At 42.9% G+C, this 27,111-nt stretch overlaps 1 protein-coding gene across 5 annotated transcripts in view; it reads right to left on the bottom strand.

Moving 5' to 3' along the window:
- Positions 1–27,111, bottom strand: part of GLI3 (GLI family zinc finger 3) — a 318,573-nt gene that overhangs the window by 37,806 nt on the left and 253,656 nt on the right. For 3 of the 5 annotated variants that reach the window (XM_073550017.1, XM_073550018.1, XM_073550021.1), the window contains 3 exons: positions 19,968–20,184; positions 14,427–14,543; positions 12,557–12,697 (listed from right to left, as the gene is read on the bottom strand). In XM_073550017.1, coding sequence (XP_073406118.1) covers positions 12,557–12,697; positions 14,427–14,543; positions 19,968–20,184 — 475 coding nt within the window. The remainder of the gene's footprint in view (positions 1–12,556; positions 12,698–14,426; positions 14,544–19,967; positions 20,185–27,111) is intronic. The other 2 variants (XM_073550020.1, XM_073550019.1) reach the window with 1 other exon arrangement.

Below are 27,111 nucleotides of genomic sequence, written 5' to 3' on the forward strand. Positions count from 1 at the left end.
GATTGTCTGAGCACCCGACACTGGACACCGGTGCGTAAAAATCGGACAGCACTCGCATGGTGCGAGTGCTGTTTGATTTTTTTTTTCTCGCACCCATTGACTTGCATTGGCGAATCTCATCCGAGATACACATCAATACGCAGCATACTGCGATTTTTTTCCCAGTCCGATTTCGGGTGAGTAAAAAAATCGCAAATGAGATGTCACCCATTGAATAACACTGGTCAGAGTGCAATCCGATTTTTTATCGGATTGCACTCTTCCGTATTTCTCACAAGTGAGTATGAGCCCTAAGTCAAGAATTACTGGGCTGTTGGCCCAAAATGTTGCACTCTCCTATGCTGCAAGCAGAGGTAACGTTGCCTCTGCAGTATTGGAGAAGCACAAAGGCTTTGAAACTGTCTGGATCAAGGTACCGTCAGAGTAGCGCTTGCAAGCTCTAGAGTAACGTGCTTGAAAATGCGCATTCATTGTCTAGGAGATGCTTTACCTTTGATAAGCTGCAAAGATAGTAACCTAGGACACAAGCAGTACATAATAAAGATAAAAATTAGAATTAAAAATCTTGACACTGGAGAAATTTTTATTAAGAGGTAAATTGCTAGGTTACTTGCTTTTACACGTACTTTGCAATTTTATGAATTTATGATTACAAGAAAATCCCTTTAATGTCCAAATCACACTCACAACAGCCCACTAAAGTTATAGTCTCCTATAGGTATTTGCTCATCATAGCCGGGGCTCTACAGTTGTCTCGTATTCTTATGGGAAACCATTTCAGCCTGCCAAATTGTGTTCCACATGGAACAATTCTACAGGATCTAATGATGCTTTAGTACTAGAAAAAAAAAAAAATCGCAGAAAAATTATTGAAAATTTGCTAACACAAGAATTTCACAGAAAGATTATGGAAGATGTGTTAACGAAGTTTGCCACCCCTACTGTATTTTATTATCTATTAAAAGACATTCAAAAGTAAAAGATTTTAATATGGTAAAAATATCTACTTTTAAAACAATTCATACAGTTAAATTATCCGAAATCCTAACTGCATAAAGTCGCCATAAAGATATATTCTATTTGTAAATGGTTCCTTGTGCTGGAAATAAAACACAGGAGAAGCCTTTACTCTAGAGAGCACTATGAAGTATGCTGAGTGAATTGGGCATGTCTTGCAATCCCATTTTTAGTGGATTGGAGACGGGACAGACAGCTTAATATGATGCCAGTTTGGCGGAGGCAGCTACATCTAGCTGAGATGTGACGAGTGAGTGGATTAAAATCTTGGAAACATCTTAAGTCACAAAGTAATAATTTCTTGATATGCTTTGTAAGTGATAAACCATGGATAATGAGTCTGGGATGCGGATGAAATCATAACGGTTTTTAGGCACGCATGGGGACAACATGACAACAGGAGAGGAACAGAAGAAAGAAATAGATATGTTGATGGAAATGTGTTGAATGGAAAGAATGTGGGAGTGGAGAAAATGTATTTGTCTTAGTGCTCATGCACACGACGGATTTTCCGACTGGTTTTCACGAATAGCATTCCTACTAATGATATTCTATGAGGCTGTCTAATTTTTATCCTTGGACCAAGAACAAAATCGGACACATGTCCAATTTTGAGCTGAGAGTGGGATCAAAATCGGCAACGCAAGTCTTTGGGTCCGTGAAAAACTTCAGACTGCAATCGGATGACATCCAAGTATGGCCCGATTTTCAACAAACTACCAGAATGGTGAAAATGGAAAAACTTTTTTTTTTTCTCTCCACGTCCAAGAAAAACTGATGTCACTCTGGTCAAATTGATCAAAGTCTGATCAGAATAATCGGACCATTTTTCTCAATGTGGAGAAAACTGTTGTGTGACCCTACTCTTAAAGTGAAAAAAAAGTATAAAATTATCGCATTTATTGTTTTCAGGGACTTTTTATTGAAATGAACCTTTATCCAAATGACATTGGAAATTCATCATTATAGTATGGTAATTGAAAAGGATACCATTTAATTACCCATATACAGAAGCATTGTATTTCAGAGGTCACACTGGACTATCTTCATGATCTACTTTCCTTAGCTCACATTCTAGACTAGCACCCAGAGGAAATCTCTAGATTTGCACCTAGTACACTAATGTTGCACCACTGTGCTGCAGCCATAAGGGTAATGCCATGGGAACATACAGTACATATGATGAGTTGAACATCTTGGCTTAGTAATATTGCTGTGGGTATGAATATGACTTTGTACTTTCATTTAAGATTTCTTTGACAAGTAAATAAAAACTCTCCTAAAGGAGATGTTCATCAAAAAATGACATTGTTTGAATCAGGTTTATCTGTACTAAATAAATACTAGGCCTAATATTAGTCTGAGCAGCTACATGGACATTAGCAGAATTAGACTGACTTGGACCCTTGTTTGTGTAGAAGATTTATCTGAGCATGCTCTAATCTGGACAAAGGTCATTATGAAGAGAGGGGGAGGAGGTGAGCTGTGAGATCATCTATTGTAAATGGTGTATATATTTTAAATTATTGTATATAGACATATAGAGGAGTTATGTATGGGCTGATAATGAGACTGGTGAAAACCATCTGTACAAATCAGGATTTAGTATAAGACTGAATATTACAAAAGTTCTAATGTGCAGAAAAAAAAAACTATATCAAAACAATTTTTTTTAAAAATGCAGTAAACGTAAAAATCTGATTTAGGCCATTTTAGATGACACATTCCATTTAAGACGTATTGTTTCCTTTTGGATGGACCTTTGTTTGAACTCCCTTCTTACTTTTTGCTCACACTATTGTATCCCCCTCTGACATTTGAAGCATGTGTAACTACAGTTTTCCATGTAGCCTGTGTCATCTGCTGCCAAACATCCAAACAGCCTGATGACCAGTATCCATCTGTAGGATTAACTGCTGAAAGCTTTCTGGAAGTTACATTTCCTTTTATTCAGTCAACAATATAGTATTTGCCAATTGTAAAAGTAAAAAGATCTGACTGCTCATCACAGCCCTTTAATGAGAACTGCTGATCAGATAAAAAAACTTCCATTTAAAAAAAGAAATCACACTTTCACAAGTACATTTTGCAACACACTTCCAACACTATTGTGGCCATTGTAATCCAGGCTATTACATTGTGAAATAGGTTTGTGTCCAAGTCCTGTGTCCAAGGGTCCTGTCACACCAAACGATGCACCAGCGATCCCGACAACGATACGACCTGGTCAGGATCGCTGGTTCCTCACAAAATCCAGCGGGAGACCAACAATCAAAAAATGGCCCAGGACGTTCCTGCACGATCAGCGATACACGGCGGGGGGGGGGGGGGCGGTCACTGATGTGTGCCACACACAGCGAGATCGCTAGCGATCACACTATGTGTGACGGGGCCTTAAGAACATTCAGTATCTCAGAATACCCTTCTAAAGAGCTTTAGTACACAACACAAGCTAAAGACCCCGTCTCACATAGCGAGATCGCTGATGCGTCACCGATTTTGTGACGCAACAGCGACCTCGCCAGCGATCTCGCTACATGTGAAACGCAGCGGCGACCGGCCTCCCCGCTGGATATCGCTGATCGTGCTGGAATGTCCTGGGCCATTTTTTCATAGTCGGCATCCCGCTGGACAGCGCGCATCGTTGTGTTTGACCTGATGAGCGACCTCGTTGGCGTTGCAGAACTCAGGGACGTAGGCTGGAATCGTTCAGAAAAGCTGCTGTGTCACAAGGTACCAATGACCGCCGAGGATCGCTGGATGGTTGCTGTGTCGCTGAAGAGATCTGCCTGTTTGGCAGCTTACCAGCGACCATTTAGCGACGCAACAGCGATCCTTAGGCCTCTCTCACACTTCAGTTTTTTGCTTCAGTTAAAATCCGCCAAAAAGGCGGAAAAGCGGATCCGTTCCTAACTGATGTGAACGGAAGGCAGAGGATCCTTATTTTGACGAGAGAGAGAGCATTTTTTTCGTTGCCAGAAAGGATTTCAGGGTTAATTTTCTCCCTGACTTCCTTTCTCCGGGCATGCGCAATGGAAAATGCGGATCCAACAACAAAAAAAACGTTGGAGGGTCCGTCCAGGCATGCCGGCGGATGAAAAAAATTTGGCAGATCCTCACAAAAACGGATCCAACGGATGGCCATCCGTTAAGATCCGCCAGTAGTGCAACTCAATGGGGAAAAAAACGGATCCGCAAAAAAAAATGGTGGATCCGTTTTTTTCAAAACCTGGCGGATTTTGACTGATGGTCAAAAACGGAAGTGTGAAAGAGGACCAGATCGTATCGTTGTCAGGATCGCTGGTGCGTCGCTAAGTGAAACGGTACCCTAAGAACGATGATTATACAGGCCCAGTGGTGATAGCTCAGAAATCTGCATCTGCAGCTCCTTGATCCCATCAGGACATTGTCAACATGTACAAGAAGTTTGAAGGGGTTAATTAAAAATAACATTTTTGCCCTTCTCGGCATTGTCATTAGCAGCTGCACTGAGCTGGCTCCAACTGCCTGATTACTGGTATCTATATTTTAAGAGAGTTTCTGCTATTTCTTACCAGTGGGGGGAAGACTTCATGGTCGAGTAGTTAAGACACCAATTTGTACAAGTATTCGTGACTCATAAAGGGCTCTAACAATTTACTGCATGCTGTAAAGCAGGGGTGCACATCATGCGGCCAAGGGGTGACATGCAGCCGAATTATTGTGCGACCCTCGACCTTCTGTATACAATTGTATCCATGTCTGAGGAAACAAGAGTAGCAGATTGCTCAGGAGAATTAATGGTCAAGTATGAAGAGAGCATTGTGTAATCATATCTGGGTCCCCCATACATCAGGAGAATCCTGACATCACAAACTGTGAGGCTATGTGCCCACGTATGCAGAAATTTCATGAGAAAAACCGGACTCCTTCCCAGGAAATCTGCAATTTTTTATTCGCGGGTCTTTTTTTTTCCGGAGCACCCTAATACAATGAAATCCGCAAATTTTCTGCAAAATTAATGAACATGCTGCGTTTTTTTCCGCAATGGGCACAAAAATTGTGGATTTCATTCTAATAATAGGATGCTTAATGTATGCGGTTTTTAAGCGTTTTTGTCACGGAAAAACGCAACAAAAACGCGAAAAATCCTGAACGTGTGAACACAGCCTTAGAATTCAGAAGATCAAACAAACACTTTAGGAGAACTGTGAAATGCAGCCAGCTCCTACAACACACATAGTCTTCATTCCATGTGTGCAGGGTGTCCTCCTCTCCAGAGTACTGACGGGGGAGAAGAGCACCCTCATTCCCCAGATATGTAGGAGCCCTAGTAGTGAAGACTGAATCTCTTAGACATTATGGCATATACTTTTGATATTCCATAAACATCTGGAATATAGTTCAATAGGACAATGTAACCTTTGGACCAGAAAGTTTGTGCACCCCTACTGTACAGTGAACATCTCATCATCAGAGTCGTACCCTATTTTAGTAATATTGTGAGGAAGTAAGACATTGTCCTCTCACACAACAAAAGCTGAATTTTGGGTTATCAACAAGGCTTTCATCTCCACTGGCTACATGTAAAAGCTGAGATTTATGGTGGATTTCGGCAGTGGAGACAATTTGTAGATGGGGCTTTCTGCTGAAGTTATGAGACATGTCATGGCTTCTATTGCTAAACTTCCCAGTCGGGGTCCTGTTTCACGGCGTACCCGCTAAGTAGAAGCATAATACCACGTTTTCTTAGCAACATTTTTTAGTTATTTATAAATCCTGCATTCCAATTTACATGCAGAGATGAACTGCTCAGCTGGATTCCTGACCTGAGCATGCTCACAAATACCGCAACATGATTTCCTTACAAAAGATGATATGTGTTCTCCTCCCCATCACAAGTGAAGTGAGACCAATTAAAAAAAAAAGACTGCAAGAGTCAGAGCTATCTGGTTTCCTCTGTGATCAATATAGTCCTTTCTTAGTGGGCAATCCTCCAAACAAATTACTGCCACCCTCTGTCCTTCTCCCCGGATGTGGCTTTGTCTCTGTCATATTGCAGCTCTTGGTTGAGTGTTGTTCTTCCTCGGCTGGCACGTATATACGAAATGGATGTCCCTAATAGGTGCGGATGTCACAGCAATATAAACGACTTGGGCAGCAGGTTTGATTCATGGCACCGCATCTTACTGGCCGCTGCTTTTTGTGATTATGGATCTACTCACAACCTAATGACACTTCTTAGTTAATCAATAATTTCCATGCTGAGCAGACAGGCCTCTTACAGGGAATCGACAAGACGCTACTGATAGCAACAAGGCACTGTTATTAATCTTTCCCTCGCCAGCTTATCAGACAACACCGAAAAAGAACCACCAAGATAGATTTGACGAAGCACTGACTGGCGCTCACATCCTAAATATCTGCTTAGCAATTCTCGGTACACTTTTCAATTCTCCGCGTATTATTTATTCTAAATGCTGTCGGTTTAGGAAATATTACCAGGGAATTGTATATAAAAAGCATTTCGCTTAGAAAAATTTGCAAATCAGCAGGACCTTTACTAGATTACTTAGGCTAGGCTGGCCAATACAGACTAATAAATCACAGTTTCATTTGAGATGTCAGTCGCCACAGCGCCTTGCAACAATGTTGGCATCTGTGATTCAGCGAAGCCTTTTCATCTTCAAATAAGATGCTTTATACTGATAAGAAGAGTAATCCTCTCCTGATCAAAAAAAAATCTGCATTTTACCAATTAAAGCTTCTGCCAGGAGCAGCACTGAGACTCCAGTGAAGTTTATCTCTGCTAAACACAAGGAGGAATACAGTCGGAGCTTTGTTTCATTTTCAGCTTGAATACTTATCTTTCTTTAAGAACTGCAACGTTTAGGCCTGGTGATACGCTCGATCCGTACCTACACCACAGCTGACTATATGACGGAAAATGCAGACCCTGACCCTATATTGTGCGGACCTGTGTACAAATAGCTGCACTGGGTGCAAATAGTTAGAAATACACAGGTAGTCTACAGGGCTCTACTTTTCTTCCTTACAGGAGAATTGGTAAGTGTGCCTTTATACGTGGCAAATGGCATTGTCTTGTTGGCACCCATGTTTTACCATAGGTTTTTACAGTTTTATGGAGCGTTTTTTGGCTGCGCGGCTTCTACTTACTGAGAGAGCATTCTAATAATTCTGCAAGGAAGAAAAGTTCTCTGGAGGCACCCAAACCACGTAATCTACCTTAGGCCGGGGTCACACTTGCCAGAAACTCGCACGAGTCTCGCATCTCAATACCTGGCACTGCCGCCAGCACTCGGGGCAGAGCGCTCAGCTGCATAGAAATACAAGCAGCTGCACACTCCGATGCAGAGTGCTGGCGGCAGTGCCGGGTATTGAGACGTGAGACTGGTGCGAGTTTCTCGCAAGTGTGACCCCAGACTTAAGGGAAGAGTCAACCCTTCTGACTGAGCACTCCACCTCATAGCCGCAGGCGTTTTTAATCACAGCAGGGCCACCTCCCCTCCACAGAGATATAGAGTTCAGCCTAAGGAAAGGATTTACATAGGTTCCCATACACATGAAAACTTGGGACGAGGAACATAACACAATGCTCAGACTGGCCGGCAGCTCTCCCAGCCTAAGTATGATAGCTGGACAGAGATACTTGCTGTCATGCTCAAACTTGGAAGTCCTATTGCATGTCCAAGCATTACATTGGGATACTCCCTCATCCAAGTTACACGGCTGTTTGACTATTCCCTAATAATGACTAGTTAAATAATTGTAAAAGGGGGTCCATTAGCCCAAACTGACAATATAAACTGATGATGAATTTGATGGGTGGGCATGATCATGTCCCGTTCTTGTTATGCCCATGTTGACATAGTTGGCCAGGACTGGTGTGGGAACACCAAAAGTCACAATATTTTTGTGCAAGTGGTTTTCTGGTGTAAGCACCTCAATGAATCACCCCCAATCTCACTTAAAAGCAGTGCTTCTAAGAAAGGAGACCTCTGTACATATGGAGCCTGTTCAAGCTTTCCACATTTTCTTTTTCACATTTTCTTTTTTATATCTGTATAGAATCCCACATAAAAAAACCCTCAGTCTTTAAACTTCAATATGAATTAGGAGGCAAACAGAGGTAATGGCCTCCTGCACCCCAGCTCTGTAACTGATATTGTGCTCACATTAGAGGGTTTTGCTTTTGAAACAGAGAAATCTCTTAAATAAGAAGATTGAGCAGTGGAAACATTCTGCTTCCTTCCTAGTAAAAAAAAAAAAAATAAAAGGAATATTGGGGCTATCGTGGGGCAACTGCTAAGAGCATAAACTTTTACAGATGACTTTTAATAATTACACACAGGTCCGCCAGTGAAAAAAACAGCGAAATAACAATTGTATGTAACTAGGACACTGAATTAACACAACACACTAAACTTGTCCTGAAAACAAGAGGAAGATTAATGGAGCCCAACTGTCTTTTGACCTTGTTTCAAAGCCAGGGAGAAGTCAAAGTATGGCCAACACTCCATAAATTGAGTGCCACAGGAATGGTAATAAATATCTGGAGAGTCTTCTAGTAAGACTACACACAGCATTGCCTTTCTGATTAGGGGCTTATACTGCTTGCTTAGTCATTCACTTGTCTGTCCACTAAGTGAAGGATTTCATAAAGTAACCAGTCAGGATTATTCTCATCAATATATTTTTTGTATCATGAAATTAATTCCGTCCATATAATAAAATTAATTAATTAATTAGTGTTCGGATTTTTGTGAAATAAGGGGTAACATTTCTCCTTGTGGAGAGTGACTTACCAGGCCTAGCATGTCAGAGTGAAGAGACTTATACACCATGCATGCTTCTCTGGGAAATTAAATAAGCAAATTTTCTCTTCAGAGAGGAAGAGGACTAGAACTCTAGTGCCATCTATTGGAAGTAGCAATCCTAAATAGCTGGCACTACTGCTTAAAGGGAACCTGTCATCAGGATCGTGCTCAGTAAACTACCGGCAGTGTCTGGTTGGCGCTGTTATACTGATTACAATGATACCTTGGTTGATGAAATCCGTCTTGGGGTTGATATTTAATCCTTATTTGCAGTTTGCAGTCACGGATGGATCAGTGACCTGTCATAAGCTAATAAGGTTTAATATGTAAGCAAAGCACCACAAGGAGACCCCCCCACCACCACAGGCCGCCATGGAGTACAGGCATATCATTAACTGAAAACTGCAAATAAAGATTAAACAACAACCACAAGATGGATTTCATCACCCCAGGTATCATTTTAATGAGTATAACGGTGCCAACCTGACAGTGTCTGTAGTTTACTTAGCACGATCCTGTTCACTTTAAGGCCTCATTGTCTCTGAAGAGATTACTGAGTAATGGCATGTATTGGTAGATAGGAGGGTAGCAAGCTTTGTTTCAGGCGGACATGCCATTAATTAAGGTGCCCAACAGGTAACAGGCCCACTGCCACTTCTGCAGCTCTTAGCAGCTTCTGCCAGACACATAAAGGGGTGCAGTATGATGAAATCTTGGACTACAATTCTGCACAAGGGCCCTCTTGCATTGTCTGTCATATACTGTATTTGCACAATGCCTATTCCTTGGTCATTATACTAAACAGTTTGTGTCTTCACCATTTTAATAAAAAGAAGCTCCTGATTCTTGCCTCTCGTTTCACATCCAAGTCAGGACAAGAGGCAGGATTTAAAAGTGCTCAGTAAAACTCTGCTGCCCCATTCCATGGAAGGATATCAATTATAGATAGTGACTTGTATAGCAGGAAGCCTCGGTACTGTCACACACTAGATAGACAGCCATGGAGAATCATGAATCCCGCTATTAACTGGATGTGGTAGTGACGATGGATAGGCGCTGTAAATAAGACAGGGAGTAAGGATGGTTTAAAACATCTTGTCTGCCGATTAATGTATCATGAAAGCTTCGCTATATTAACAGTTGAAAGGTATTTTTCAATTCTGCTCTCAGATGTCCCTTTGTAAAGTGACTTCTATAAAAATAATATGTCGATACCCAACCTGCAGTATTAAACAAGGTTACCCTGGTCACACCAAGTGACATAACCGTACTATAAATTCAGCCACTCCGATCTGAATTCATGATGGTGGTCCTGCTGTGGGTCTTTATCTCATTATGTGGTGAGGAGAAGTGAACCACACATACAATTAGGATACATATCCAAGCATTATATCCACATTAAAAGCTTTTAAAGAATGTTCTCAATTTTTTATTTCAGTTTTGTGTATCTAGAAACCGCCACACATCTGTCCATAGTAACTTTAATAAGGCCAAGTTGCAATGTCACACCCTGCCCATAGACCGGAGTGGAAAAATAGACAATTCTGTTTTCGAGGAAAACTGGAAATCTTTTTAAAAAGGCCCTGTTCCCAGGTCAAAAATGGGCAGTTTTTCATTCTTATTTTATTCTTGCCGCTACGTTTTATTTTCTTCTGTTTTTTCTTTCTAATCCATCCTATATGGATCCGGAGATATGGGTCTTTTTATTTGATGCTTCAAATTCATTTATTTATTTATTATTATTATTATTAGTGCTAATATTTATGGTCTTTAGCAAGATGCATGGCTCACAGGGCAGTAATGCAGAGCAGTCTAAATACACACCCATGAGGATCTTGTAAGCTACGACCCCTTGATAAAGACCATGCAAATTGCCACTAAGTAAAAAGGTCCATATCTCTGAAACTGTATGGCGGATATGAAGAGAAATACAAAAAAACATTATACTCAGGTCAGAAGAAGGAATAAAATATGAGCAAGAGCTGCCCACATTTGACCTGTGATAGGTAATATTTAAGTACCACTCCAGCGATATTATTTTTTGCAGCGCTGGAGTGGCGCTTTAAATGTAAGCCCCCTGACCCCGGTCATACACTCGCTCTCCGGCATCTTCACTATTTTTTGGTGCCCTTCCAGTCCTGCGGCGCCATCTCAATGCAAGTCTATGATAGCCAGAACGAGGCTCTCATAGACTTGTATTGAAAAGTGGCCTCCGCACAGCTCCATGAAAAACTAGGGCAGCAGGCAGGTCACTTTCTGTTGGAAATGGACCAGAGGGGCGGCGAAAACAGATGAAAACGCTGGAAGACGCAAATATGACCGAGGACAGAGGACTTACATTTAAAGCACCACTCCAGCCGTGCAGTAAGAAAAACGCTGGAGTGGTGCTTTAACCTTAAACCAGTCACCTGACCACTGGAGCCAATCACAGGCCTTGTCTGTGAGGTAACCGTGGAATGAGACATCATTGCCTTATATCCTGTTGAAGACTAATGGAGCAGCCTGTGCTGGATCCCTAGGTGTCCCAGCTGGTGAGTATGTCTTGTTTTATTATTTCATTACTTTCTCTGCCCTTTGAAAAGAAAAATGTGAACAACCCCTTTAAAAGAAATCTGTCACAATGATTTTGCTACCCCATCTTAAAGCAACATGATATTTGGGCAGAGATCCTGAGTCCAGCGATGTGTCACTTACTGGGCTGCTTGCTGCAGTTTTGATAAAATCACTGTTTTATCTGCTGCAGATCTAGCAGTTCTCTGAATGCGGAGCTTTGTATAATACCACCACTGATTGGCAGCTTCTGTGTACACTGTGTATAGGCAGAAATCTACCAATTAGTGGTGGGGGCATGGTTATGCAGAGCTCATCAATATGGAGGACTAAGTGGAAGAAGGCTTACTAATCTACTACTAATTATCTCTTGCTAATAGAACTAGGATTGTTATCAAAACTACAGCAAGTAGCCCAGCAAATGACAAATCTCTGTAATTAGAGTCTCCGTCTCTCTACATTATTCTGCTGACAGATTATTTGGTGACATCCTATCCTGGTGTCAGATTCCCTTTACTTAAACATTATAATAACTACTATTATATTATTATCATCATCACATGCAGCACTAAGCTAAATGTTCTATGTAATATGTTTGCATTTCAGCACTAAATGCCTCCAGTCCTTCCTTTGCATAATTTCCCAATGAATATTAGAGGTACGTCTCCCTCTCCTGTGCCGGAGGATGAAGAAGACTCTCCGGCATTGAGCTGAGCGGTGGTCCAAAGGATGTGAGGGTCAGCCTGAAGCGCACAGTCTTCTTTTAACAAAACTAATAACGTATTACATTTGTGAAGAAGAAAAAAAAGAAGCTTTGGCTTATAGAAGGAGTCCTGGCTTCAGGTTAGTATTAATTCATGTTCAGCTTACTATTACTCAATAAATATCAAAGTCTCCAACAGAAAAAAATAATGTTTGCTGGCTTACAAGATCAGAGCCATTACACTCTCTGCTGAAGACTTTATTGAATTTTGCAGTCAGCTTTAGCTGACTGAACAGGTCAAGCACCACAGCTAAGACTTCCCTTTATTCTTTGAAACTCATAAAGTCCTCTCCGGCATGCAATGCTGCTGGCTAAGAAACTTGACTCAACACGGGGTCAAAGACCCCGACCTCTGTGGAGAAAGGTCACATAGCTTTCAAACCCCAGTTCCTGAATTCCATTAACTTACATGTACTAGCTGTTCTTGTGTGTCAAACTCTCTGGAGCAGGCTTCCCAATGGCAGTTTGTCTCGTAGACTACTTCAGGCTCTTGCTTACTTTCATCTTTGTCCCCTTCTTCTTTCACCAGAGTCATTCCATCTGGCTGATCCTAGACACAGAGTTAAAAGATGGGAATGTTAAATTACGAGGGGGGCGAGATGGAAAGACAGAGATCTGCCTAATTACTCTAAATACTCACTTTAGCAAGCCAATAGACATCTAGATGTAGCATTTACTTATATTCATAGACATGGTATTACTGGCAGAAAATTGTAGTTTTTCACAGGAAACATTCATGTAGACCCTTTATGGTACAATATATATTTATGATAGTATGAATGTAACAATAGGGAGAAAACAATACACAGATCCATTAGCCTATGGGACAGGACATCCACTATAGTCTTCAACTGATGATAAATCTTAGGCCGGGATCACACATGCGAGAAACTTGGACGAGTCTCGCATCTTAATACCGGGCACTGCTGCCAGCACTCGGGAGCGAAGCGTGTGGCTGTGCATAGAAAAACATGCAGCCGCACGCTCCGCTCCCAAGTGCTGGCGGAAGTGCCGGTTATTAAGATGTGAGACTCGTCCGAGTTTCTCGCATGTGTGATCCCGGCCTTAAAAGTGTTGTCTCAAGTTCTTAAACGGTTAAAATTGAAAAGTGCCAAAAACAAGCAACTTTGTAATTTACCTCTTCTCAAGTATGGAGGGATTTTTTTACGATAAACCAAGGCTAACTGTCATGAACCCTCTCAAAGCGGCTGGTTACATAGGCAAGGAGCCCGTGCCACTCTGAAGGTGCCCGGATCGCTGGATGTTGCCAGCTTCATTTCCCTTGCGCTTCTCCCATGCCTTAGCTAGCAGCCTTGGAGAGCATTCAGTTCAGAAGAGCGCCATGACCATGCTGTCAATCTTTAAGAGCACCCTGCCCCCAGCATCCAGGAGGCAGAGGAGTGGTGAGCTCCTGAAGAGTAATCATGAGGAAACCCCTTTAATAGGGGGTGGAAGCTTTATTTTTTCTTTCTACCTCTTGTTATCTTTATGCGGACATTCTGGCAGCCATCAGATGCCACTAGGGCAAAGGTGCAAAACAATTTCTAGGGCCAAAATGTCATATTGAACAGCTTTTTAAGAATACAATAAACTTTAAAGGGTTCTCAGTCATTTATATCATATCATTAGGGTATGTGATAAATGTCTGATTCTCCTGATGAATCGGGGACTCAGATTTGGGCCGCTCCCTGTTTCTACACTTCACTTGCACTGAATCTATATAAAAGCAGCCACACATATGCCATCATTACCATGTTCAGATGGTTGGGGACTATAGAGAATGGCACTGCATTGGGAGAAGAATTCTGCAGGAGGAATTACACGGCTCCTACTGAAAATAAGTCCATTTTTCAATCAGATCTCAGGCTCCCCTACAATGGCTGTCAGGATTGTTCAAAGGAACAACATCACTGGTGGAAGCCACTCAGCCACTTATTTCCACTGCAGCAAGCACAGATCAGAATGAATGGCCATCAATGTAATTTGCAGCCAAGGCAATTGACTTTTATACAGATAATTTTTAATGAAAGCTTTTCACAGGGAAATAAAACAGTTCTCGACTCATTGAAGAAGTTCCTTAGCTTAGAACCTCCTGTCTGTGATGTCCCTACACCCAAATAGGACCTATGGGAAGACAATATTTGCATACGCCAAATCGCTTTAATCTATGACTATATGGGGACACACTGGATATTTGGAGCTTAGTTACAGAAATACGAAAGACATAAAAGTTATCTATCTTGAAACGTAAAGATTATAAAGAAAAGTAGAGATGTTACCTGTATGCTCCCTGCAACAGGACTTGGCAGCTCGTCCTCCGGCTTGATTTTGGAACGCTTATTGTGCATTGGATCCCCTGTGCTGCTCACTGCAGACTCACTCGTTGGCTTGTTCTGCTGAGCAAACAAGATAATAAGGGTTTGTAAAATTTAGGCCTAAAGGGGTTATCGTTTTCATCTTCTAAATTATAGCTGCACAAGTTTGCATACTACTGGCATCGACATTTAGCAATGGGAGATATGATGCTGATAATACAGAAGGTGACCACCACCTCCAAAGATTGCATGCCACCAGCATGTGACCGCTGCAGCCAAAGACTGGGAGTACTGCCATAGGGTTAAGGCTGAATGACCAGGGAAAAGAAAAGATAAGCAGTGTATATTTTTATTTCAGATACCATCAGCTGTTTTTAAAACATCTGTTAAAAAGTCAGATAATCCTTCTATTTTTATTATGCTTTGCTTATATAGCGCTATCTTGTTCTGCAGCGATTCCTACACAATATCATCACTGTCCCCAATGGAGCTCACAATCTAAATTCCCTATCAGTATGTGTTTGGAATGTTGGAATGTGGGAGGAAACCAGAGAAAACCCACACAAACACAGGGAGAACATACAAACTCCTTGCAGATAATAATAATAATAATAATAATATTTATTTTTATATAGCGCTAACATATTCCGCAGCGCTTTACAGTTTGCACACATAGATGTTGTCCTTGGTGGGATTTGAACCCAACGCTGCAAGGCTGCAGTGCTAACCACTGAGCCACCATGCTGCCCATAACAGATCGGAACATTAAGGACGACTGCAGACAAAATTCCAGTTTGCTTTGCTTTTTATTGAACAAAAAGAACAGAGCTCTTGTCAAGTGGAAATGATTCAGGTGTACAACTTTAGATTATATTTTGTATTTTTTTTAGTAGCCATGTGAGAACAACCAAGAAAGTTAAAACTGAGGCCAAAAATTCTAGGTTTCTTGGCTCCTGTGATTTGTACAGCCTTAAAATAAACTGAAGCTGATGGCTTTGATTTAGTGTTATTTCAGTCTGAAGGGTATATGACGTGCTAGTGTAGGAGGACAGGCCTCCGCCGAGTACCCGGGCCAGAACGGAGGGGACCGTCTTCTAGGTTCCTGGGGTATCTGTTTCCAGGGAGCAGAGCTAGGGGATGGACCACTGAGACTGACAGGGGAGTTGGGGGAGGAGTCGAGAAGAGGGGTGGAGAGGGCCAGACTGAGTGAGTCAGCAGAACGAGAGGGAAGGAGGTGGAGACATGGTGAGGGCCAAGGAGCGAGAGCCATGAGCAGCTACCAGAGCAGAGGACAGCGACAGGAGGGAGACTCTCGGTGGACCGCAGGGAGACGGCGCCGAGCTTACCGACAAAGGAAGACTGCTGCCTCACTCCAGCTCTCAGCTGCGGCCTACTCACAGCTGTCCGCGGCCGATGCCGCCTCACTTCAGCTCGCGGCTGCGGCCTCCTCGCTGCTGCCCACAGCCACGGCCGCTTCACTCCCGACCACGGTGGTGACTCCTCCTTTGCCGCCCACAGCTACCACCGCCCCGCTCCAGTCCGCGGTAGAGACTGGGCCTGTGCCCGCTGCGAATTCTCCAGTGCGGCCGCAGACTGCGCCTGTGGCCTATCAACCGCCACTTATCACTGCTGCTGATATAGTGACCGGTCTTTGCCGGATTAGTTGTGTTCTCCCAATCCTTGTTTATGTGTACTGGCTCCCTGCGAGGACAACTACTATTATTCTGTTGGCTGCATAAAAATAGCCCTAACGGCATTTATCTATAAAAGTTAAAGTTTAAAGTCATATCTGTTTCGCATCTCATCACTGCATCCAGCATACCTGCTATTACCACACTATGAAGAAACTAGTATCTTTATATTATCCAAACTTACAGTATACATTTTATGTGAAGATGGGGCAAACTGGTTCGTAGGACCCGGTCCAGCGGCCATGTCCATGACCTGTGGCCACTAAACGGAAGCCATGAGAACTGTCTTCTTTTTGTCATCATCCTGAACTCTTCTTTTGATTAGCCGGCTTAGTATGACGTCACATGTGCAAATGGGCACAGTGATGACCTTGTGAAAGGCAGGCTAATCAAAAGAGGAGACAGAGATGTAGTCAGGTAAAAAGCAGTCCTTAGGCTACTTTCACACTAGCGTTTTGAGGCGCAGCACACGGCCGCAGTGCAGCTCCGCCCCCTGCCATGCCCCCTCCGGTCAGCTCCTCCTACAGGCGCATGACGCTGCATGCGACCTGCGTACTCTATCTTTAGCATTGGGTACGCAGGTCGTGCGCTGGTATGCTTTTGGCGGCGCATGCGCCCTTTTGACGGTGCGCCGACGTGCGCCAAACGCACCATGTTGCATTTTGGTGCGCTCGGCACACCGTCAAAGGGGTGCATGCGCCGCCAAAAGCATACCAGCGCACGGCCTGCGTACCCAATGCTAAAGATAAGGTATGCAGGTCGCATGCAGTGTCATGAGCCCATCGGAGGAGCTGACCGGAGGAGGCACGGCAGGGGGCGGAGCTGCACTGCGACCGTGTGTTGCGCCTCAAAACGCTAGTGTGAAACTAGCCTTAGGGCTCCTGTCCAGTAGCCACATATTAGTGATGTAACCAGGGGACTAGGTTGTGGAAATCGATGTTCGCTGTCTCTACATTTTAGCATCAGTTTGTATCCTACAGAAATGAAATTGCAACATTATATCAAACCATTTTTCAATGAAAAACAAGCTTAAAAAACATGAACAAACATAAAAGTGTGAAAACTATTTTGCATATATTTACTCACCATCTGCATTAGGCATACTAAAGAATCAACTCCGAAATATTGCCCTACACAAACTGTGACCTGGTGAAAAATGACATTTTCATTTTTAAATTTCACCGGTCTTCTTGTCAACCTACTGGATGTGCAAATTGCCTCTTCAGAGAAAAAGAAGACTTGAACTCTGTAGCGCCACCTATTGGTAGTAGCGATCCTACAAGTCACAATCAACCCTTTAACGAGTCTTGTAAGATGACTTAGGATAAAAGCCAAATCAGAATCTCAGTTTGCAGACACGGTGTTTCGGGCTATTGTCCCTCGTCAGTGCAAAGTATGAGAACTGATTTGGCTGGGATGTATGCTTAATTTATGTAGAGCATGGAAGGAAGGAAGAAAGACTGCATAATCAGACTACACAGGGGTGTCCTGTCATCTGCAACAATGGAGACACACAGGTCAGCATAGGAGCTGTGTACACAAATAGTGGATGTTTAATCGAGATGTATTAGATAGGTGCCTCATTTTTATTTCAGATGCACTGGAGCAATAACGACTATATAAAAGTACTGTATGGTCTATGGTTATGCATGGACACTTCAGTCATCAATCCTACGGAGGAACAAGGAAAACATTGTTCATCGCAGTAATTGGACTCCTAGAATTTCCGCTTTACAATTGTTGGCTTTGACATCTCAGGGCAGCCATTTTTTATTTTTGAACAAATCTGGTTTGAACATTAAAGAATTTGAAATGCTGTATCAGCCAGGGTATCATCTCTATTGTGGCCCACAATTAGAGTTGGGCGAATGTTAGGAATCGGTTGCCGAATCTGAATGTGCGATATTCATGCCATATTGGTACCCTATTCGGGCCAAATTTATGTTTGATGATTGATTCCGAACATATTCGGTCATTTCTATTCTCATTGACTCCAATGATGTTGGGCGAATATTGTATTTGCAATATTCACCGCCAATCGTAATCAGAACCGAATTTTGAAAAATTCGATCAACTCTACTCACAATCTTATCCATACTACTGTCTTCAAAGTGACCATTGATGGGGGAATAAAACATCACACTTTTTTCACATGGACCTCATGATTGCTGCCTCCATTTTTGTTTTTTGTCTTCAAAGTTAGATATATAATTCTTTACGGTGTGTTATTGGTCTACAGGGTTTAAACTTGGTAAAATAGCCTTATTATTTTTGATGGTACCTAGAATCGGGGACTGTGGGGTGAGATGAGAGGTGTATATACATCTACATATGTAAGAAGAAGTGTCTCCCCTGGAAATACATCACACGCACTTGTATGCTCAGAGATGGCATTGGTGCCTACAGCTGTTCATTACAAATGAAGACACGAGGCAGAAGGCTATACTGACAGTTAATTAGGAGCCCAGTTGAATCACATGTTAGTATAATGATGTGCATAATGTAAGACGTACAGGACATGGGAAAATATACAAGAAAAACAATAGGCCAGACAGGAATGATATATGGGATATAATGTATGCTCCACATAACTCCTCTACAATCCATCCTAGCGCTTTGAAGTGATAGCCTACAATGGACAGGCTAAATGACTTTGATACATGAGTGCAAACACATTTTCATATTAAAAAAAAATCCATTGATGTGTAACCATAACAAATATTTCAGAAACTTTGCTTTAAAACATCTTCCAGAAGGTAAATCTGCAAATCCAACCGAACAAGTATTCTATTATCCTTTAAATTTGTATAACTCAGATCATATTTGCATTCATGGCATATTCATACATAGGATTTTTTTAATGTGGTACATTGGTCTCCATAAGAACAAGAAAAAAAACTGCTGCGACTTTTATTGGGATTTTTGTGGGGGGAAAGGAATATGATTGCCTTTGGGATTGCATTTATCTAACACATAAGAAAGGCTCCATCTACCAATTTTAACAAGAATTTGTGGAAGGCAATGTACCAGTACTTAAAACAAACCTGTCACTAGGTTTGGCCTATATAAGATGCGGCCACCGCCTTTCAGGGCTTATCTACAGCATTCTATCTAATGCCTACCTAATGCTTTAGATAAGCCCCCGATCCGACCTGAAAGATAAGAAAAAAAAGTTTTACTATACTCACCTGGGGGGGGCGGTCCGATCCGATAGGTGTCGCAGGTCAGGGTCCGGCGCATCCCATCTTCTTATCATCGCCACCCTCCTGCTTGCTTCATGGTTCTCTGGCTTCGCACTCCTGCGCAGGCGTAGTTATCTGCCCTGTTGAGGGCACAGCAAAGTACTGCAGTGCGCAAGTGCCGGGAAAGGTCAGAGAGGCCCAGGGCCTGAGCACTGCAGTACTTTGCTTTGCCCTCAACAGGGCAGATAAGTATGCATGCGCAAGAGCACGATACCAGGGAACCATGAAGCAAGCAGGAGGGTGGCGATCATAAGATGGGAGGCGCCGGACCCGGACCTGTGATGCCCATTGGACCGGACCACGCCCCCCCCCCCCCAGGTGAGTATAATAAAACTTTTTTTTCTTATCTCTTATCTTTCAGGTCGGATTGGGGACTTATCTACAGCATTATAGAATGCTGTACATAAGTCCTGAAAGGCGGTGGCCGTATCTTATATCGGCAAAACCTGGTGACAGGTTCGCTTTTTTAAAAACTCTTATCCAAAAAGAGAAAAGCATGTAGAATAATGTATTTACAGTATATACCACATATGTCATAACAAAATAAGGATGTGTTATGGAAAACATCTCACCTGTGTGATCTCTGATGGACCCACGCTGACCTGGATGGGATTCAAGACACTGGGAATTCCTGGAATGGCTCTCTGACTGGGAAATGTGGGTGCTGGGTGTATAAGTGGGGGGCTGTGTCCAAACGCTGAGCCTATACCATGCTGGCGATTTATTATATGCTGATGCATCTGTTGCAAAGACACAGGAGTTGGTGGATACGTAAAGCTCAGGGCCGGGCTGCAAACAAAAGAAAACAAAAAGAATTTGACAGTAATTATAGGAATTTATTCATTTACAATTTTACATATAATAATAATCTTTATATAGCGCTAACATTCTGCAGCGCTTTACAGTTAGCACACATTATCATCGCTGTCTCCGATGGGGCTCACAATCTAAATTCCCTATCAGTTTGTCTTTGGAATGTGGGAGGAAACCGGAGTACCCGGAGGAAACCCACGCAAACACGGGGAGAACATACAAACTCCTTGCAGATGTTGTCCTTGGTGGGATTTGAACCCATGACTCCGTGCTGCCCAACATATGTACATATGTCTATGATTATCATTAAGTGCAATATTTGATAAGACAGAAAACAATGTGACCTATTAAAATGTTGTATGGGGCAGAAAAAATATGTCACAGGATTTTCTAAGGCTTCTTGTGTAATGAGAGATCCTTTAGATCTTAAATCTTAAAAGGTGAAAACTGCAACATAAGTCTTCAAATCACATTATCAGGAAAGAAAATCAATTGGTAAATGTGTCTTGAACACAGCGCTTGTCATATCAGTCATTCAGAAAAAAAGCGATGGAAGGTTTTGCTCAGCCAGAATGTCACCTAAAAAGAATTTCCGTCAGTGCAGCTCGCATTAAAATCTGCTGTAAGACTTCTGATCAATGCGTTTCAGTGTGGGGATATTCCGATGGGAGATCTCGTCTCTCTCTTTCAGTTTAACATCATTAAATGTCTATTAAAGCCCATTATGCATGCTAATACCTGTCATCACTTCATTACTCCTCTGTGTTCCTGAGCCTACGGTTCAATTCGGAGGAAAATTATATTACAGCATAAAGACTTCACTCCGCAAGAAGGCATTGCCAAACCACTCTTTATTGCATGCTCCTCAAGTAAATTGTTCCCAGTGATACACTCCAGTCGTTAATGGACGATAAGGGAAAGCTATGTTTAATTCTCACTTTTTCTTTTTTTATACAACTTAGCTTTCTTACTGGATGGTTTTTATTGCTCCTTCCCTAAGTGACCAAAAGATTTGACATATTTGTATTTGATTTTTTTTGTATTTCTTTGTACTGTTCACCTGGTCACTTTGAAAGTTTTCCTGATTAATGAGTCTTCATGAAAGTATGAATAATTAAATATAGGGGTTGGAAAAGTTCACAGAGCTCAGCCTTTGAATTTTATTTTAATTGTCTTTGGATAAGAACGTGATTTAAGGCTGCATTTAAGAAAGAAACAGTTTGTGAAGTATAAAAAAAAATTAATATTTACTATAGTGCAAAAAAACACAATGTTGGCATCACTGCAACAAGACAGTGTTGACAATGCTTGCTTACCTCTACTACACTGTTGTGGTCTATAAGGCCGGGGTCACACTTGCGAGTGTGATGCGAGAAATTTGCGCGAGTCTCCCGCTTCAATGCCCAAAACTGGTGCCGACACTCGGGACTGAAGTGTGCGGCTGCATGTCTTTCTATGCAGTCGCACACTCCAGTCCGAGTGCCAGCGGCAGTGCCGGGTATTGATGCGAGAGACTCGCGCCAGTTTCTCGCATCACACTCGCAAGTGTGACCCCAGCCTAAGAAAGATAGTCATGTGTCATTACAAAATTACTAATTTCTTAAATCAAGTTCTACTGTCGATGATGGTCTGACACCCAGAACCCCTAACAAACAGCTGATGCCAGGTCTGGCAGCAAAGCGGATGTAAAGGTACTGTCACACTAAGCGATATCGCTAGGAATATCGCTATAACTTGTGACGTTATAGCGATATTGCTAGCGATATCGCTGTGTCTGATACTTACCTACGACCCGCTCCCCCGCTGGTTATCGCTGATCGCGCGAGAACGTCCTGGACCGCTTCTTGTCGTCAGCTTCCTGCGGCGCTTCCTGTGGAGAGACGAGCGACGAGCGTGGAGCCGGGCGGGAGGACGCAGGATCGCCTAGTGAGACAGGTAAGCAGCGACCCCAGTCCCCAGCGATGTCGCTGGTGAGATCTGCCTGTGTGGCAGCTCACTAGCGACCACTTAGCGATGTACCAGCGATCATGACCGCGTCATAGCGTCATATCGCTGGTCGGGATCTAAGTGTTACAGTACCTTAAACAATGTTTGATGCGCAATACCACAACCATGGACTGTTTGGCGCCAACTCCTCGTAATAGCAGGTCAGAACATTGATCTGATATTATTAACCTTTTTAGCATATGTCATCAATGTGATAATAACCCTCTGAATATTAGCTTGACAGATCGGTTCTGTAGTCATCATTTTTCAGCAGTCGTTTCATTATCATTACCGTCAGAAATACAATGACTGTATTTATTGGTAATATGGGATCCACCATGATCACAGTTTACTTCCTCCCTCCCTGCACAATGACTTCTGCACAAATAACAGAACATGCCTAAAAAAACTCTCCCATAGAAGTCAATTAAGGTACCACTCCATCGTTTTTTTTATTTTTATGCTCAAGAGGTGCTACTAATCTAAGTTTCCTGAACCTAATCTCATATTTTGCAGCCCCTGTCTTCATCTGTTCTCGGTGCCGTTCCCGTCAGTCTCCAGGGGTTGTGACCTGCGGGATCGCTCCAGTGTTTTTTGGGTGATCTGGAAATCACAACTCAATGTAAATAGACTTCCAGGTGTAAAGGTCCCGTTACATTTAGCGATGCACCAGCGATCCCGACCACGATATGACCCGGTCAGGATCGCTGGTGCATCGCTAAATGGTCGTTAGTGAGCTGCCAAACAGGCAGATCTCACTAGCGACGCAGCGATGCAGCAGCGGTCGTTACTTACCTTTCAGACGCGGCGACCATGACGTCCTGCGTCCGCGTCCACGCGTCGCTCGTCGGCGCCAGCAGGAAGCGCCCGACGAGAAATGGACCTGCACGATCTTGCACGATCAGCAACAGACAGCGGGGGGAGCTGGTCGGAGGTAAGTATCACACATAGCGATATCGCTAGCAATATCGCTGCTGCGTCACAAAATCGGTGACGCTTTAGCGATATTGCTAGCGATATCGTTATGTGTAAAACCCCCTTAACGGCTGGTCAGTCAGAAGTTATGGTCATAAGATGGCTGTGTGGGGCAGCGCCGGGAATAGCTAAAGACGGCGACTGGTAAGTCTAAAGGCCCCGTCACACACAGCGATTTCGCCAGCGAGATCGCTGATTTTGTGACGCCACAGCGACCTCGCGAGCGACATCGCTGTGTGTGATATGTATCAACGACCGGCCCCCCTGCCAGGTATCGCTGATCGCGCTCGAACGTCCTGGGCCGTTTTTTGATCATTGGTCTCCCGCTGGCCAGCACGCATCGCTGCGTGTGACAGCGAGAGAGCGACGATCGTTGGTGGGATCGCTGGGACATTGATACATGTAACAGGGCCTTAATAGTAGAGTCAGGGACCATACGTTAGTGGCACCACTCCAAAGGTTATGGCATTCTACAGAAGACAAGGCTGCTGTGAGGTATAGGCCTAAATGCTGGTAAAAGCAACTCCAGCAAGATGGCTAGCCCCATAATCATATAAACTAAAAAGAATACAAATAATAGTCAATAAAATATACCGTAACGGATACATTCACACTTTAAGAAGGCATTAAGAAATTTACAGTGAAACATGAGCTGCTTCTTTCTTTCCTGCCCCGTATACAAAATAGCGGCTGGTCAGTACAGCGCCCTGACATTGAAATGCTTTGCTTTTCTCCTCCAGATTAGCTGCTACTTTTGTGATAAATGAACACCTCTCCCATTCAGCCACATTAGATTAAAAAACACACATCTAATAATTACAGGCAAATTAACTCATTAAAGCAAATAATCCCAATGATTTTCATTATTATGCCGCCTTGATAAAGCACAGCCCAAAACAGGACTTATTCCGAGTAATTATATTGCTATTATTATGACTTGCAGGAGCTTTTTGCCGTTTAGGACAGAATATCATTAGAAATACCCTAAGAGAACGTTGGCAGGATTCGGAGAGAACTCTTTTCATTTTATTCTGCGCTCCTTTTTTTTTTCCTTCTTCATAATGCAAAGCCCAAACATGGGGAACACGGTAATTGTTCTCTGCAAGAGTCAGAAGGAAATCAGTAATAATGTTCAGTTATTACAAGCCCATAGTCCCTGCCAGTGTTCCTGAAAGGAACTATGAATGATTACAGGCTGACTTTGCTAAGGTAACCACTACGGATGATTGATAGGGCATTAATCAAAAGATGCATATCAGCTTCAGAATTTGTTCACAAGCTCCCTTCTAATAGCTGATTTCATGTTCACTGACTTCTCTGCCAGTTTGTTCAATTTATTCTTCAATGTACAGTACAAACCATTCATCACACGGCACAATGATTTAATGCTCCCTCTTCCTTTCAGTGAACATATATTACAAAGTGTAACTACCCTGTTCTGTTCATTAAAACGCAGGAAAACAATGTCATGTGTGGATTTAGAAGATCATTCTGCATTGATAGGGAACGAATGTGCGCCGAAAAATAGCGAGTCCTTCACTGAAACAGTACAGCTTAGTATTTATTTCCAGAATATTTCACTTTCCCAATTTACCATAAATAATCCATAAATAATCCAGCTGACTCCACAATTCATTGCCATTTTGGGTAGACTTGAATGCTATCAATTACAGTTTTTCCCCCAATAACCTTCAGCTCTGTATCCTGTGGTTAATCAGTCCTGCGCTGATAATTCATTCATGTGCAGCCATTATCCGGCCACTGAGACCAGGAGGAACAGCAAGAAAAATGCCTCGGAGTAGGTGGAAAAGTTATATAAAGCTATAATAAAAGAGTAAGTAAACTTTTATTACTTATTAATAATTGTGTCCAACATGGAAAGTTATAAAACATTTTAAATCTATTTATTAGGGGATTTGTCTTCATATCTGTAACAAAAAATTGCATGAAAGTGGCTTCCAAACCTCCAATTTTTGCCAGACTGCCCTTGGCTAAAGCCCCCGTTACACATGGCGATATCGCTAGCAATGTCGCTGTAACGTCACTGGTTTTGTGACGTAGCAGCGATATTGCTAGCGATATCGCTGCATGTGATACTTACCTCCGACCGACTCCCCCGCTGCTCATCGCTGGTCATGCGAGAACGTCCTGGGCCGTTTCTCGTCGGGCGCTTCCTGCTGGGCTTCCTGTTGGCGCCGACGAGCGACGCGTGGACGTGGGCGGGAGGACGTCAGGATCGCTGCGTCTGACAGGTAAGTAACGACCCCCGACCGCTGCTATGTCGCTGGTGAGATCTGCCTGTGTGGCAGCTCACTAGCGACCACTTAGCGATGCACCAGCGATCCATATCGCTGTCGGGATCGCTGGTGCATCGCTAAGTGTAACGGTACCCTAAGTTCACACTGTGCATTTTTGCTGCCTTTTTTATGCTTTTTTATGCTAATTTTCAGCTGCATTTGACAGTGAGGCCGGGGTCACACTAACCGACGCAAAATACGGTCAGTATTTTACATGCGTAATACGGATGAATGGCCCCTAAACAGTGCTCCGTATGTCATCCGTAATCAAGGTGTGGTCGCGTATTTTGCGCATGTAAGCATCCGTATGTAATCCGTATGGCATCCGTATGGCGAGATTTTCTCGCAGGCTTGCAAAATGGGCATATAATGGAGCCCTATGACAGGGTTTATAACACAAACCAAAGAATAGATATAGACACATAGAATGCATGTGTATATATATATATATATGTATGTATTCTATGTGTCTATATCTATTCTTTCGTTTCTTTATTAAACCTGTCAGTGTGAGTTTACTGTATAGCGCACTGAATTGCCGGCTTTGCTAAAAGACACCGGGTGCGTATTTCTCGCAAGTCACATGTGTGGTCCGTGTGTAATCCGTATTTTTTGCGCACCCATAGACTTGCATTGGCGTATTACGGCCGTAGTACGCTGACAATCGCAGCATGCTGCTATTGGCACGGAGCCTAGAATACGGATGAGAAATATACGCCTGGTGCGAGGGACCCCATAGAGAATCATTTGTCCGTGTCTAATGCGTGCTTTTAGCGCCTCTCACTCGGCCGTATTCCTCGCCAGTGTGACCCCGGCCTTCCAGCTATGTCTGAGATTTCATCTCATGCACACAGCTTGTTTTTTTTGTCATCAGTATTTTGCGATTTGCTTTTTTTTTGGACATAGAGCACGTCACGTCTTTCAGGGTTTTTCACCTATTGAATTGAATGGAAAAAAACAACCACAAAACCGCACCAAAAATGCTGCAAAAAACTCAGCAAAACCTGCGTTTTTGCCGCAGCTTCTTTCCTGCCAAGCGCTTGGGTTTTACTGCAGAAAAAAACGCAGCAGAAAAAACACCCAGTGTGAACTTAGCCTTAAGCTGCATTGATATCAGAATGCAGTCCTTTAGAGCAGGGTTTCCCAACTCCAGTCCTCAAGGCACACCAACAGATCATGTTTTCAGGATTTCCTTAGTATTGCTCAGGTGATAATTGCTTCACCTGTGCAATACAAAGGAAATCCTGAAAACATGATCTGTTGGTGTGCCTTGAGGACTGGAGTTGGGAAACCCTGCTTTAGAGTACAGATGATAGCAGTGAAAGGATCAGCAGCTGTGCGTCCCTTACTCTGGTGATAAGCTGCTGCAGGAGATTGGTCTGATAAACGCAATACTCAGAGGAGGAGACCGGTGCTGACCCTTTCACTACCATCATCTGTGCTCCAAATGTGTATGTTGTGATAACAAAGCAGCTGAAGGCAGGGAAATAGACAGGGGGCATGCAAGGGCTTGGCTACTGCAGCTACAAGTGGTGCATATACATGATTCTTGGGAGCAATGGAAAAAAGATGATCTGGGATAATGGATCACTTTCTATTATACATAATGTGGAAAGTTGGGAGAGCATGTTTTAACTGGGGAAGA

The sequence above is a fragment of the Dendrobates tinctorius genome, unplaced genomic scaffold (assembly GCF_039654945.1).
Source record: "Dendrobates tinctorius isolate UK_male_01 unplaced genomic scaffold, ASM3965494v1 ptg000162l, whole genome shotgun sequence".
Taxonomy (NCBI): Eukaryota; Metazoa; Chordata; class Amphibia; order Anura; family Dendrobatidae; genus Dendrobates; species Dendrobates tinctorius.